The 16,628-nt window shown below is 34.5% G+C and overlaps 1 protein-coding gene across 2 annotated transcripts in view; it reads right to left on the bottom strand.

The window, feature by feature from the left end:
• The window catches only part of FSTL5 (follistatin like 5), a 291,901-nt gene that overhangs the window by 136,547 nt on the left and 138,726 nt on the right, over positions 1 to 16,628 (bottom strand). For both annotated transcript variants that reach the window (XM_027732811.2, XM_027732809.2), the window contains one exon: positions 3,841 to 4,037. In XM_027732811.2, coding sequence (XP_027588612.1) covers positions 3,841 to 4,037 — 197 coding nt within the window. The remainder of the gene's footprint in view (positions 1 to 3,840; positions 4,038 to 16,628) is intronic.

Below are 16,628 nucleotides of genomic sequence, written 5' to 3'. Positions count from 1 at the left end.
GAGGTTTGATCCATTGTAAATACTTATGTCATGGTAGAGATAATTAAGATTGTATATAATGTATGTTAGTATTTATTTGTACAGTCATTGTAATATATTCCCTTTCCCCCATTTTGAGTCTCGTGTGGTTGTCTGGAAAACCCATCTCACATTGGGTTGAGATGTGGGAGGGGGCTTAGACTAGGGAATTGGATTTTGAGGCTCTCAAACCATGACAGTCACTTCCCTTTTCTATAAAATTTTACTTTTTTAGTTCAGTAGTGTAAGAAATAAATAGAAGAAAAGCAGCTCTAAGTCTAATCAAGTATAGATTATTTCACTTCACATACAGAAGGAACTTGAATTTCACTGTTGAGCAAGATGAAGCACTCTCAGGGGTTATGCATCTTTCCCTGTTGCCACCCAGAAAAGTCTTACTGTTTATAAAGAGGCAATTCCACCATACGGGAATAACTACATTCATCACTGAAAAAATACATTTTATTCCCATGCCTACTCATAACACTTCTGCTGTTTTTTCTCTTCTATACAACAAAAACAATATAGAATAATCAGGTAGTCTGCAGTGATAGAAATACTGATATTTCATTTACAACTTTTTTTAAATTCCTGTTTGGTTTTGCATAAGATTAAATAGATAAAAAAATGAATCTGTTAACAACTGAATATTCATACCTAACAGGAAGATTCAATTATCTTATATTATTTTGGATTCATTTAAATAGTTTCAAAGTGTTTAAAAGCAAAACAAACCCTTCAAGGAACCACCTCACTGTACTAGAAAACTTGCAGATATGTTGACCAGAGGTGATGAAGATGATGAAAATCCTGCCTATTTCATACCCTGCACTTTTGGAAGGACATATTCTCTTTCTGATTAGTATCTACTGCTCAAAACAGAGTGGTCTAGAAAGTTAACTTCATCAGTAAGTCCTTTTAAAATCAAGCCACATCTCACTTGCCGACATAGGATTTGGAAACTAAAACATTAAATGAGTAAGGTTCAGCAATGAAAGTAGTCAAAGCAGAGAGGCATTTATATGAGAAAAGACTTGTTCATTCAGCCTGCATGGAGCTACATAATCCCACCATTTTTCTATTACATTTACACTGTGTAACAGAGTTAAAATTACTTTTAACTGCAATTCTGTATTAGTCCACAAAGCCATGAAAAATATTATAGCCAGGTGCTAGAATTGTTTAAATAGAAGAAAAAAATAGTCTACCAATTTTTAATTTACTGCTATAATACTTGAAGCTAAAAAAAAAACCCAAACACCAAACAAACAAACAAAAAAACTTTCTCACTGCTTGAAATAGTTTTTTTAATAAAAACAATACTCTTGTTTTTTCTAGAGAGGAATATTCATTTCTCTTGCATCAAGATGCAAATTGAAGAACCTTATGACTTCAGATCCAAAATACATCAATAAAAATTGGAGTGTTGCTGTCACCATTTCCAATCTCCAACTGATTCATTTCAATTTTCCATTAGGTAGGATGACTATATGGACACCTATGAGATAATAAATGCAATCCAAGAGCCTGATTTAACAACAAGATTGACAAGATGTAAAATTTAAGATACACTAAAAACTGAACTTCAATATTTATGTGAACATAAATTAACTTCAGGAGTCCTTGTTTTCTACAACAAATACGTTGCTTTTCATCTCCCCTTAATATGATTACATCTAAAATGTAGACAGGCACTATCATTTATCACAACTCTGCAGATTTCAGAATTTTAACTGTATTGTGAGCACAACTGAGAGAAATTCTCCTAATCCTGAAAATGTTTTCGGGAGTACAGTAATGTCTGCCTGCGGATGGTTGACCCTGCCTGGATGCCAAATGCCCACCAAAGCCTCTCTGTCACTCCCCTCCTCAGCTGGACAGGGAAGAAAAAATAATGAAAGGCTTGTGAACCAAGATAAAGTCAGGGAGAGATCGCTCAGCTATTGCCAACATGGGCAAAGCAGACTCAACTTGGGCACAAATAATTCAATTCATTACCAAGAGCAGAGTAGAATAAATGAGAAATAAACCCAAATATTAAAACACTTTTCCCTCATCCCTCTCTTCTTTCTGGGCTCAACTTTACTCCTGATATTCTCTAACTTCTCCTTCCCCAGCAGTGCAGGGAGATGGGGAATGGGAGCTGCAGTCATTCCATCACATGTTGTCTTTGCCACGCCTTCCTCCTCAGAGGGAGGACTCCTCATACTCTTCCCCTCTCACAGGGAGACAGTCTGCCATGAACTGCTCCAACATGAGTCCTTCCCATTGAATGCAGTTCTTCATGAACTGCTACAGTGTGGGTACCTTCCAAAGGGTGCAGTCCTTCGGGAACAGAATGCTCCAGTGTGGGTCCCTCATGGCGTTAATTATTGTGTCTCTTGTCAAAACATAAAATAACAAACTACATGGCACTAACAATGAATTTATTTTACATTAATCTTTCAATTGAATAATTCCATGTTTCTACAATGAATTATAGTAATACCACATAGCACCATGTCTGGGTTTTAAGGTTGTTTGATCTGTTCCCATACTTGTGAAAAGCACTACTTTACAGTTGCCATTATAAATTCATTTTTATAGAAAAAAAAAAGACTATGTGGGGAAAGTATGTATAGAAAGTTTGAAAATACCATAATGAAAGAATTTTTTATTATTTTAAAACTATGTTTGACACAAAAAAAAAAAAAAAAACAAAAAAAAAACCAAAACATTGGGAAAAGTATACATGTAGCAACTGAATAGAGAAGCATTTAATATAGTTTGCATGTCAGTATCTGTGATTCTTATGTATGTTATCTATTCATATAGTATATTCACACAAAAAGTATTATTTGTAAGATATATACAGGCACCAATTTCCCTTGAAAGCTGAGTTTCTGAAAGAGTCTAAAAAGCAGCAGGAAAATCAAATCTTTTAAAGTACAGAAAAATAATATTTTTAAATTAGTCTTTTGAAACAGATTATTTATTAGTATTTGACATGATACCTATATTTGCAACCAGCCTCTGGTCCTGGAAGTTGCCACTAAAATTTTAAAAGTTGTCTGTATGGAAATGATAACTCTAGCCTTACACCTTAGGCATTATATATTCACTTGTAAATATTTCTTAACACTGCCACGCCACATAAAACATAGCACAATGATCAACAGTCCCATCTAAAAAAATCTTACTTTTCTTAAATTTTTAATTGGCTGCCTAATATCAGACCCATTAATATAGTTTAGCCATGATTAGGTTCCTCAAACATAGACCTCTAGTAAATCAAAGTACATTTGCCCTAACAACACTCTTTAATAGAATTATCCCTTTTAGGTTGATTAAAGCTAGTGCTGTTGTACCTAGCAGAGCAGCAATTACTGGTTTAGATCTATATTAGTTAAAGTTTACTGTTTAGAGACTACCATGAACTTTGCAAAACTACTTCTGTACTTCTCTAGCCCTAACTCAGATGAAGCAATTATATTTTATTATTAAAGAAGTGATTTACCACATCATTTTAATTGTTTTCAACTTCTACAATACAGCTATACTCTTGGACTATATGATAGTGTACTGTGGATAATAAAACAACTCATGGTCACAACAGCCTAGAGTGTTCTAACCCACTGCACTATATTCCAAAGCATTATATTAAAATTTCCAAGTAATCAATGCAGAATTTCTGAATAATTCTCAAATGAAGTTTTCCACTTCAGAGACTCACAAACATTTTCTACAGTAAAGCATCCTAAGAAATAATATTCCATGTGTGTATGTCCTGACAAAGGCAATTAAATAGCTACTATGCTAATGGAAACAAAATCTAAATCTTACCTGAGATAACTCATTAGTGTCCACAAGTCCATTGTTGTCTGAATCAAAATAATTGAACATTTGATCTACAAGAAGTTTCTTTAAAGCCATTTTCTCATCAATGGTTTTATCTTTTGATTGGGCAATGTACCTCTGATTTTGCAGATCCAGTAACATATTTTTCACTTCAGTGTATTCAGTAGGTTTACATTTATCCCCTGAAAAGAAAATACACAAAACAAGACTATTTTGAATTTGATTTCCTATTAAGAGTTTAAAGATAAATTAAAAAAAAAATTGAAAAAGCAAAGGCTATTAATTTCTTATAACAATACCAACAGGGTTGCTTTAAGAGATAAGGAATTCATTTTGTAGTAGTTTGATCCATACTATTTCCTTGTCTGGTCTTCAGATTAAGGTAAAAAAATTTATTGCAGCTTTAGATACTTTTTTAGACAAAATTTTCTGTGTACAGAAACTAAGGAGAGCTTTATCAGTTTCCAAGCCTGTGCTTTTTTCATTTAGACCATTCTGGAAAGGTTCATCTGAAGTGTTACCTTTGATAAAGCATTTTGCATAACAATAGAAATGTATTATATACAGGAAAACGTACAAATATGATAGAAAATGAAACACTATATATTTCATTATAATATTTGACTTCAGAAAGCAGAAGTTACGCTTGAATGCTCATAAGCTAGCTCTACCTTTTCATTTACTGGACATACCAAACTTATTTGAACAAGAAAAGTGGTAGTGCAAGAGGAAGAGAAAGGATATCTTTGACAAGATCTGGTTTATTCTTTTCATTATCAAGTCTTCTATAAAGCGGAAATTGCTACAGCAAGTGTCCTACATATAGTAATTACAGTCAGTACTTATTCTAAACCGAAGCACAAAATAGTGCATGCCTACTATTCTCTTAGATCAGTTGCTGCATATTTTAAATTGAATAGACAAACTGTTTAGAAGGGCTTGGGATTTTTTTTTATTAAAATAACCTTAGGATTTCAAACGGTTTTATAAGAGGAAATATGTAAATGCTTACCAGCAAAATGCCATGTATTTGTTGCAAATATATATTGACAGTTACCTACTTCTTCAAGTAGTGAAGTCAAGGTTAGAGCAATACATTGATTAGCAAAGAAAGCTATTTTGCATTCTTCTTTTTAGACACTATGCTGAAGATATGAGTATTAATGAGAAACAACTATTTATCTCACCAAAACTGCTTAGGTAGTTGTTTTGTTTTGCAAGTGGATCCCATTTATTAAACATCATACTTACATTTATGAGACTGGCATTTATTATTCTAGTCTATTTAATGGTATATGTATTATTACGATGACTGTACCACATGAACACCTCCATAACCATTTCATAAGGTAGGGAGACAAAAAGTTCCTAAATGCTTCTCACTATCCTGGTGAGACTCAGATCCAAAAGGGAAGGATTTGTGATAGAAATTAAATCGAGGAAGCAGAGAACATTTTTTTCAGAATCAAAAGTACTCCAGCCTTTTTGTTTGTTTGTTTGTTTCTTCTAAAAGCCACCATTGTTACGCAGCTATCTAAGTAACAGAAATAAACCGACCCAAGTGGTATTTAACCGACAGACTAAGCTACACACACTATTTGCATATTTGTCCTCACCTGGCAGAGGCATGGAGATTGAGGCCATACAATTGGTAAGAGCTGAGTTCTGTGTGACTGCTTTTCAGGGATCTAATGCAGAAATACTCAGTAGGGAAACATGTTTATTCCTCAGGCATTCTGAAGCTGCAGTGAGCAAACCTTTCCATCTGAATGGATGCAGGCTCCAGGTGTTGGGGAGGGAAAAGAGCACTTAACTTTAACACACTCTAATTCGTTTGGGTGAACTCCAAAAGACTGGGCCAGAAAACAAGTATCATCTTTGTCTCCCCTAAATAACTTTTCTGGCTGTGCTATCCTCAGAGAGACAGTGTGGCTTCACTCTGCTGCAACTGATGACTAAGACCATTTTGCCTATGGTCCTGGAAGGGATTGGGCGATGGGGAAGACAAGACAAATCCTATTAGATAGTATAGTGGTCAGACCTAGTTACTACATTCAGATTTTCACCCCTGTAAATTATTCCTGTTCAAATAATCTCATTCTGCAATTCTAAAACTGCAAGGAGCTATTTCTACCTTAGAGATACACAGCATAAGTAAAGCAGTTTATTTCTTAATAATATCTATTAAATCATGGATTTGTAACAGCAGCATTGATGAGATGCTACATGTCTGAGTTCAAAAAAGAAATGGAAAATGAGAAAATATTCACACTGACAATCTTTTTTTTCCTTGAGGCAAGGGACAATGTCTCTCACTTTAACAATTGATCAAGAATTGAAAAGAGGTTGTCATCTCTGCAAAGGTAATGATCATGCTAATGTTCATTAGAATATTGACAATTATTTATTTATTTATTTACTTATTTATTTATTCTAGACAACTTCTGCATGAATTGAACAAATATGTCCACGAATGATTGTACAAACCATGTAAACATAGAGGAAAAAATTAGAATTTCTGTATGACATGACCACAAAAAGCACTCTAATAATTAGTTGTTTTTCCTACTTTTATCTCAAAGCAGAGATAATGGAAAAAAAATTTAAAGGAATTTCGATCATAGTCCAGTAAAGCCATTTTAATGCACTTTAGATGTTCACTTTAGATCTGAAGCTTAAGGAAAAATGAACTAATGTATTCTCTCACAGTGGCTGTTCAGAGAGACAAGAAAGAATACAGACAACATATTTTCTACAGCATTTCTTTTTTTGTATGCTTCTCATTGCAAAGCATGAACTTCTGTAACGAGTATTATAGTCTTATAAGAACACACAGTTATATATTACATGTTTATCAACTATTTTTATGTATTTCCAGAAGTGAAGAGTATTTGTACCAACTTTTTTAATATAAAACATAAATGCTGTCTAATACAAAATCATCTGAGAGATTGCTACTGCCACAAGTTAGAGTACTTCTTGTAGAATAACTCCATTCATAACTTAAGAACAGAAGGCTGTTAAGCATTTAGTTCACACACTCCACTTAGTTAAGCTGTGTCAACAAAATATCTTAAATTACATCGTGTTAGTGTATATAAGGTTTTTATTTCCTCATCAGTGAAAAAATGCAATTTCCCAAGACTAAGTTACTAAAATTTGTCACAGGTGTTCTACACTAAGATAACTTTTCATTTTTATTTTTCCTGTTCCTGTTATGTCCTTCAGAAATATTTTTAACCTGCAAAGTAGCTTAAACTTAGCAGTATACTGTGTTAACTACTAACAGAAAATATTCACTAATGTTACTAATGAAAATAGAATTAAGGGAAGATTATATTTAATTATGTAGAATGTAGCTTTTTTTTATAGATGTTGAAATATTAATCATTGCCTTCTAGTACGGAGGGTTTATGTCTGCTAGAGCCCAGTGTGATTCTCTTAGTGCTTCACAAACTTGTTTGAAAGTAAGTCCTCATGATGAAAATACCTTGAAAACCTGAGGTGGAAAAATAATAACCTGCAAAAATAACCTGAACTATTTTTCCTTCCAACACAGTGTAAAAGTTATCCACTTGATAACATCCACTAGATGTTCAGGGGTCTGGGTAGACACAGGGTGCATTCTGCACACAAGGAGTGATTAGTTACCTTTCCAGTTCCCCTGCCTTATCATACTGATGGAGAATATCCAAATTTAATGTTTGCTATAAAAGCTAGGTGATATGCTTATCTATTATAAGTATGTAAGTAAAAGTAGACATCACTTGCAAATACCAGTTGTTTAAGAAAATGGTGAGAAGATTTTTTTTTTTTTTTAATTGAAGCAAATGAAAAAGAGAGAATATAGAGAAAAGCACTGTCTGTTACTTCTAGTACAGGAACTTACACATAAGTGCAGGAACTTACACATAAGTGCAGGAACTTACACTCCTCAAAAAGAGCATGAACACAGTATAGCAATTCTATCACAATATACACATCCATTATTTCTTTCCTATTACCACTTTAGTTTTCATCATGTATTTCAGCAAAGTAACCTGTTACAACAGAATTACTATATTACTTATATTTTGATCTACCACCCACCTTTCAAATATTACTATGCATTCTAACAATACACTTCAGGCTTGTGAGAGATGAACCTTTAGTTTATGATCTAAGCTAATTACAGTTGTCGTAAATCAGGTTTCCACAGCTATTCTACATTAAAACATTTTCATTTCCTACATAATTGAGAGTAGTCTTTACACCAACGTTTCGAATGTAAGGACAAACACAATCGATGGATGCTGCTGACAGATAAGGGGATCACAAGGAAGCAATGAGACACTCCTAGTCAACACAATGAATAATTTTGTTAACAAATCGCCCTCTTATCTCATTGTCATGACTGCCTTTTACTGCAATATTTGAGTAAATGTGAAGCAGATGTTTAAACAAGAATGAGGCTCTCTTTACAGGATATCTCCCCCAGGCTGGAGTAGCAGCACAGAGAAAAACTCAGTTGCTTTATTTATGTTCTAATTTAGTAAGCATTAGTTGTGAAATAGTTGTCTCAATGACACAAAAATGGCAAATGGGGATTAAATATGCCAACTTTTATAGCGAGGAAAAGTAATTTATGCTTAACATAATTGAGAAAGAAACTACTGGGAATATACTACAATTATAGTACTTCTAAAAAGACCTACTAAATTCTGTATAATCACATACATACATGAAAGAGTAACCAACACACTGTGCATAATTTACTAACTTAATTCAGTTTTCTAGGTTTTTTTTCTTCCATTTTTGAACTAGGCTTCCTACAAAAAACAATAGATAATTTCTGAAAAATTACTAAAAAACAACAATAGACCAAGAAAACATAAAATTTGCTTTTCTGTTTGTTTCATTCATGAAAAGGACCAATTCTGCTACACAGCATTTTTTGTAGAAAAAAAAAGAAAAAAGAACAAACTAAGTAAAAAACCTCTGCTATGATTTATTTCACAAGTTTTCTGACATTGTCTGTGCAATCATAGAAGGTGTGCACAAACCTAAAAGTGACAAAACAAACACACTGGAATCTAACTCCAGTTCTCTGGTCCCATATGGCGCAACTTCTGAAGTAGTGATTTTCCTAGGGCAAAAATAGTAGAAAAGTGAAAACATTTGCTGTTTCTTTCCATTCAGTACAACAGTTTTGTAGATGTATCTCTGTTACCTAGGAAACAGCTGTAAGTTAGATTTTGTGTGCTATTGTCCTTCTAGACAGTATTGAATAGATGGTATCTGCCCATAACAGGAAAAAATTCTGTTTGACGACTAGTCTTATTTAATTTACAAGAGAAAGCTATATATGCAAATTAATTAGTTGCTTATGAAAACACAGCAAATGAATATACACATTCTTAGAAAAATATTAAAGAATCAGCTAAGATAATAGTTTAGGGAACACTCCTTAAATCCAAAGCCAGATATCAGATTCTTGTATTTTGTAGTTTTCATAAAAATGAAGAGAAGAAAAGAATGAACCTATGATTTAAAAATCACAGTAAATCTGTTCTCAGTTCTTTCATCACATTCATGGTTAATACAGGCACTTTAACCTTTCCTTTCCTAAGCATCCCCATTTACACAGCAGGAACAACTCCTATGTCAGAGAGCTATTGAATCATTTATATTCATGGCGTGTCTACCTCTGTAAAAGTAATCAGTGGCTGAGATATAACTGGATTCTGAGATACTTATGATTTTGAACTAAGTTTTGTCTGTATAGCATAAATAGTTTCCAAAAAGCCATTTTTCTTTTAAAATTAAAATATCTTTGGATCTACCAGAAATGACAGCTAGTTTTCAGTGGACCATAACACATATGAACAGTTTTAAGTAATCCGCAATCAATATATATATAAATTAGCTTTTTGGAAATGGAATAGACCTGATAAGCAACAAGCCTACTTTTAACTTTCCAAACGCATCTAATTAGGCAAAACAATTCACTGCAAAATTACAAATCATATGTCATAGAGCAAAACTGAGAAATTAATCACAGATAGTATACATATCTATACATACACACATATATAAACTAATACAGATATGTACAAATACGCCACATACACAGGATGAAGAAATCACTACAGATGCGATCTGATATAAATTCAATTTCTGATGTATCACTAGAAACAACTTGAAGGTCTTCATCCATTCAGCTATTTTTCAAGATCTATCTATAGATGAAGCATGGAGGTTGTAATCTTACTTGTAGCCCTAACAAATAAAGACGCGTTTTAAACCACCAAAATTGCTTGTGTTTATCTGAGAGAAACTTTAGGTTCAGATATCATTTCACAATATCTTATTTTGCAATATCAAACTCTCATTTACCAAATCTGGAGCTCAAGTTTTGACCCTTATTCCCTGGTCTCCACTGAAGCTCTGGAACCACACTTGAAGAGAAACAATGTCATCTGTACATAAATGTAACTTTTGACCTCGGGTCTATAGCTTCAGGCAGGTGGAGAGGAAAGCTTTACACTCAAACCAGATAAATGGGGATTAACATCAAAACTTTTCCCTGTTGTAGCTATGTTTTAGATAAAAAGTGAGAATTTTCTACCATTTTCTTAAAAACATGAGAGTTCAGGGCTGCAAATTTTGGCCATGCAGCTTCTCAGCTTTACACATTCAGAGTGCCTGAAAAAAAAAAAAAAAAAAGGAGAGAGAAAAAAAATAAAAAAAATTTACATTTTTAATATCTCTAGGTTTGGCTTCTGGTTTTTTTTGGGGGGAGGCTAAGCTGTATTTACAGCACTCCATCAGCAGATGTGCTGCTTTTTGTCTTGTTATGTAGCATCTGTACTTTCCAATGGCATACATAATCATCTAAGTCTAAATTCAGCATTACTGTCAAAGTTAGATACTTGGATGTTAAGGACTTCAATTATTCAATTCTTTTTGTAAATAGGTTTAAGCACATACAAGAATTGTTAAGAACATTCAACACGGTTGTCTGTTTTTATGTGGTACATGTATAAAAATACCTCCCACAAAAAAACCCACCCAACTATCCAGAGATGGGCACACAAATACAAAATTTTAAAGTTATATCTGTCAATGTGCTTAGGAAAATACTTCTAAGTTAATATCTTAGCTGGTATATAAAGTAGAAATTAAGCTAGCTTATAAAAGCCTTAGTTGCACTTTGTAAATAAGGAATAATGCTGTCCTTCCTCAAATACTACCAGCTGAAATGCTCTTAATCATTCTGATTTTTCCAAAATTAAAATCATAAGATCATAATACAGAAGTAATAATTATTGGGTGGTAAGACACCTAGAAGCAGTTGTTCAGTCTTAAACAATCAACAGATCAGATAAACTATTCAGATTTTCCTTATAGAAATACAGCTTAGATTAAATAACAGTAGAAGCTGAATAAATTTTCAAGAAGAAAATAGAAAAAATAGGTAATACTATTTCAATTTTTTCTTTTTCAGGACCAGTTAGAGCAAACATTATATGAAGTGAGAAAGATTAAAATCAAAAAAGTAACTACAAAATGAAGCAAAGTACCAAAATCAGCATTTGGGGTATTGGCGTGTGTTGGACTTCTAGTTTTTAGTGCGGAGTAGTTGTCATACCACAGATCTCTTGACAGAATAAAACAGGTCATATAAACTTTCACCTTCAAGATGACATTTGAAAGAAATAACAGGTTGACAATAATGAGCAAAACATCATTTTCCACAGATGAGAAGACACTGAATGTTTGGGTTGCGTGGACTGCATGTTAGTGTCATAAACACCATAAGCAGTGCTAGTCTGTAACTGGCAAATGCAAGACTCTTCTACAGGACTGAGCCTGTCTTGAAAAGACTTATAAATCCACACTGCTTTTAATCAATTATATCATTTCTCAGAATTTCTTGATGTTTTGGATGTTTACTTCAGGGTATTATACCATGAAAAAGAAGAGATGAAAATAGGTACCTTTAACAAATGAAATGTTTTATTTTCTTGTATCCAGCTCAAGCTTTCAGATCAGTTTTTCTATTTGTTTCATACAACTTAAAAAAAAAACAACTTTCATTTTGTAAGTAAACATTAATGTATAACATTAATAAAATAATCTGAGTTTGCTTGTCCTTTTTAAAAGAAAAATTAAGAGACAAAAAGAGAAAAGCACTGTGTCTCAAAGGAAGGCATTACTAAAAATAAAGGCTGAGACAGAAGTTTAATGCTGTATTTTATTTTCCCCTCTAGTGGAGTTAACCCAACCATTGATGTTAGTCTTCCTCCCACAGGGCTTAAAGAATTTTTGACTTGGAGTATCTAAAGTGATATTCTGAAAGCTATGAAATGCTATAGGCTCACATTAAAAAAAAAAAAGAAAAAAAAAGATGAAAAAGTATTCCAAATCCAGCAGGGAAACTCTTATAGGATGTAAGCTTAGCCAGAAAATCTATACAGAATTCCACTTTTGCTTCTTGGGAAGCACGTGTCAGAAGGCTTTCTTATTAAAAACAAATAAACAAAATGTTACTGAAAGAGATGAAATATTAAGTCACTATTTTCCTTTTTCCAAGAGCTTCCAAGAGATGCAGAGTACTAAGAGGTTTATGAAGATGAGGTCTCAAGAAGATGAGGTGTCAAGACTGGCCTAAGCCTAACTAAAACAGTATCACAGTTAAAAAATAAAGACAGTTCTGATGCTCCATTTCTATTTCTTCTTCACCATAGCCTATTTCCACTACTTCTTTTGTTTCGCCTTTACCACAGTTGGGTTCTAGTGCTAATTACAGAAGTTTTTACATTCAGCCTTTTGCTGTAGGAAAAATAGAACTAGTTTTGTGTGTGTGTGTATATATATCTGGAACCAAAAATTTACTATTGTTAATCCAATTAAAATTTTAAGTCTATTACCTCCATTTATTTCATTAATTCAGAAAAGCCTTAATTATGCAGATAAAATTTCTTTAAAAACCTTTTCTAGTATTCTCTTGAGATATTTATCTTATGTTCACTCTTGCAGTTTTTCTCTGGGTATTAAGGTTTCAGTCTTTTCCTCAGGAAGAGGAGGAACATGAAGATATGGTGAGAGGTTCTTTCTACTTAGTCTCAGTCTGTCTGTGGCTTAGTTTTATGTTTCACTATCAGAACCTGCTTCTCTTGGGGAACAATGTTAAGTAGAAAAATGGACAAATCAACCTTCAGTTGAAATACAAGGCTATTATTTGATAAGAATAAATTACCCATATATTGTTTTGAGAGAGCTCAAACAGGATAGGCAATAGTCATTTGACCACTAGGCAACTTTTTGAACCAACAAAATCAGCTCACTCCAAGGCAAGACCAGGCAAGTTTTGAGACTCCCTGCCCTGTCAGGTCAATACAAAGGGGCTTGTGGTTTGTTTGTTTGTTTGTTTGTTTGTTTGTTTTTAAAGCAGGAGGAAAGGGGGAAAAAAAGGGGAAAAAATCCTACAGGGCTATTCATCTTTTGAGGAATTAATACAGTATAAGCTAAAGCAATTCAGAGAAATGTGACCTATTGTGGACCAAGGTCAGGAGGTGTAGGTGATGAAACTTGATTTTAGCCAGCCTAAGGAAGATACAATAGTGTTTCCCAGGCTGAGCATCATAATACTGTATTTGTTCCCTGCTTTCTCCATCCTTCCCACATATAAGAATATGATGGTTTGGCAATAAAAGGAGAAAAATAAGATTTATAAGTTGAAACTCAAGTAAAAGAGTATGCAATTTGCCTTTGAATCCACATCAGAATGTAACCTAACTACACTTGCCTGGCACCAGCATAAGTATCTGATCAGGCCGATAATTCTTAAACAATTTCACGTATCACTTCTAGGTTTAGTGTTTCTCTACCTTATGTTGTATAGGCTTGAAATTGTATTTTGAGGTTCAAACAAATTTTGAAAATGATCAGTTTTGGGTGGGAAGACAATGTAAAAATGATTTTCACAGGATCACAAAATATGCTGAGTTAGAAGGGACCCACAAGGATCATCAAGTCCAACCCTTAGCCCCACACAGGACCATCCCCAAGAATCACACCATGTGCCTGAGAGTATTGCCCAAATGCTTCTTGAATTCTCTCAGGCTTGGTACTGTGACCATTTCCCTGGGGAGCCTGTTCCAGTGCCCAACCACCCTCTGGGTGAAGAACCTCTTTCTAATATCCAGCTTAAATCTGCCCTGACACAACTTCAGGCACTTCCCTTGGGTTCTGTCACTGGTCACCAGAAAAAAGAAATCAGCACCTTCCCTTTTTCTTCCCCTCAAAAGGAAGTTGTAGACTGCAATGAGGTCTCCCCTCAGTCTCCTCTTCTCCAGGCTGAACACATCAAGTGACCTCAGCTGCTCCTCATACAGCTTCCCCTCAAGGCCCTTCACCACCTTTACTGTCCTCCTTTGGACACTTGCTAACGGCTTAATATCTTTCTTATAGTGTAGTGCCCAAAACTGGACACAATATTCATGTTGAAGCCACATCAGTGCAGAGCAGAGCAGGACAATCCCCTCTCTCGACCGGCTGGCGATGGTTTGCCTGATGCCCCCCAGAACATGGTTGGCCCTCCTGGCTGCCAGGGCACTGCTGACTCATATTCAACTTGTTGTCAACCAGGACCCCCGGGTTTCTTTCTGCAGCACTACTTTCCAGCATCTCATTCCCCTGTCTGTACGAACATCTGAGGTTGCCCCATCCCAGGTGCAAATCCGGCACTTTCCCCTTGTTGAACTTCATATGGTTGGTGATTGTCCAGTCCTCTAATTTGTCGATATCTCTCTGCAGGTCCTCCCTGCCTTTGAGGGAGTCAACAGCTCCTCCCAGTTTCGTGTCATATGCAAACTTGCTTGGTACCCCTTCCAGTCCTGTGTCCAAGTGATTTATGAAGATGCTAAAGAGCACTGGGCCCAAGATGGAGCCCTGTGGAACCCCGTTAGTGACAGGTCACCAGTCTGATGTCACCCCATTCACTATTACCCTCTGTGCTCAACCCATGAGCCAATTGCTCACCCACCACATGATGTGTTTATCCAGCTGTGTGCTGGACATTTTGTCCAGGAGGATCCTGTGAGAGACAGTATCAAAAGCTTTACTGAAATCCAAAAAGATTACATCAGCTGGCTTCCCTTGGTCAGCTAGGTGGGTTACCTTGTCATAAAAGGAAATCAGGTTTGATAAGTAGGACTTTCCTCTCATGAATGACTAATGACAGCATTGTCTTTCAGGTGTTTTTCAATACCACCCAGGATAATCTTCTCCAGAAGTTTACCAGGCACTGAAGTGAGACTGAGGGGCATGTAGTTTCTGGGGTCCTCCTTCTTGTCCTTCTTGAAAATCAGGACAACATTCACCAGCTTCCAGTCAGCTAGGACCTTCCTGGATTCCCAAGACACCTCAAAACTCACCAAGAGACGTTGTGTAATGACATCAGCGAGCTCTTTGAGGATTCTGGGATGAATCCCATCAGACCCCATAGATGTGCTTATACTAGAAATTAGAGTTGTGTAAAGAAAAGCTAGGTCTACACAAACTGACTTTCATTTACTTGAACCGTGCAAGTTCTTGGATTATACACAAATGTATTTTGACCAATCATCCCTAAACAGCATTTTGATTATTTCCTTTCACAATCACAGAAAAGGCTACCTAAAGAGAATGGATCAATAATTTTATTCTAGAATCCCTGTAAAGAGATACCTGTTTCAGTAGAGATATTTCTCATCTGTGGTTTGATGCAGATCCAGCATTTCAGCAACGGCAGTGAAATTCTTAGCTTTGTTTTCCTACAGCTGAAGCTTTGTTTCTAAGTGTTTTGTTCAGCACTTGATCTTCCACAGAAAATGTCCTTAATCACAGAGTCTTAGCGATGTAAAAATTAGTCTCATTTCTATTTGGTTTCACATTAATTCTGTGTTTCTAGATAAAACCTTTCACATGATTCAAAAAGAAATGTCTACTGATTAGGACTGAATTAAGACACTCTCAAATTGGGAAGCACTTAAGTGAACTTTGACGAAATTTAAAAATATATTAAAGTCATCTTTCCATTACTGTTTAGGGAAGAATTTCTATAAAATTAAAAAAAAAAAGGCTTACTTTAAAGATGATGGTTTTGGATCTCTAAAAAAAAAAAAAAAAAAAAGAAAAACAAACAAAACCAAAAGACAAAAAAAAAAAAAAAAAACAACAAACAAACAAAAAAAAAAAAAACCACCATACCACAATCAACAAACCCCTCCAACAATCCCCAGAGCAAGTAAAGCTCAAATTTATCTGAAACTTCAGCATTTTATAATTGTATATAGAGAAAGGTTAACATAAAAAATCTAAATTCCCAGCTTTCTATCACACTGTCTTTCTAACCTTCCTAAATTATCACAATTTATAAGTCCAGCAAGAATTAAATAGAAATGGATTTTTTGAAAAATACTTGCAGCAAGCTTAAAAATGAGACATATAAAGAGCACAGAATTTCTACACAGAAGGATATACACACAAACATATAGAAACACCAAACAGATGTATATAGACAACAACTGGAAATATGTATTCAATTTTTAAGATTTATATATTTTTATACAAAAAAAAAAAAAAGTTGGAAATTTAGGCCAGAAAGCTTCTGAAATTGGATGTCATATGTTATTTCAGCATTAACCTAATTTTGCTTATGAATTCTGATATTAGGCATTGTATACCCCAAACAGAGGTAACTTTCAAAGTAAGCATGTAGTGAAACTAGAGTTTAAATAGTTTTAATG

Source organism: Pipra filicauda, unplaced genomic scaffold (assembly GCF_003945595.2).
Source record: "Pipra filicauda isolate LSUMZ 115617 unplaced genomic scaffold, ASM394559v2 scaffold442_size550402_pilon, whole genome shotgun sequence".
Classification (NCBI taxonomy): domain Eukaryota; kingdom Metazoa; phylum Chordata; class Aves; order Passeriformes; family Pipridae; genus Pipra; species Pipra filicauda.
The sequence above is the reverse complement of the archived record's forward strand: the minus strand, read 5'-3'. Positions and strand labels throughout refer to the sequence as shown.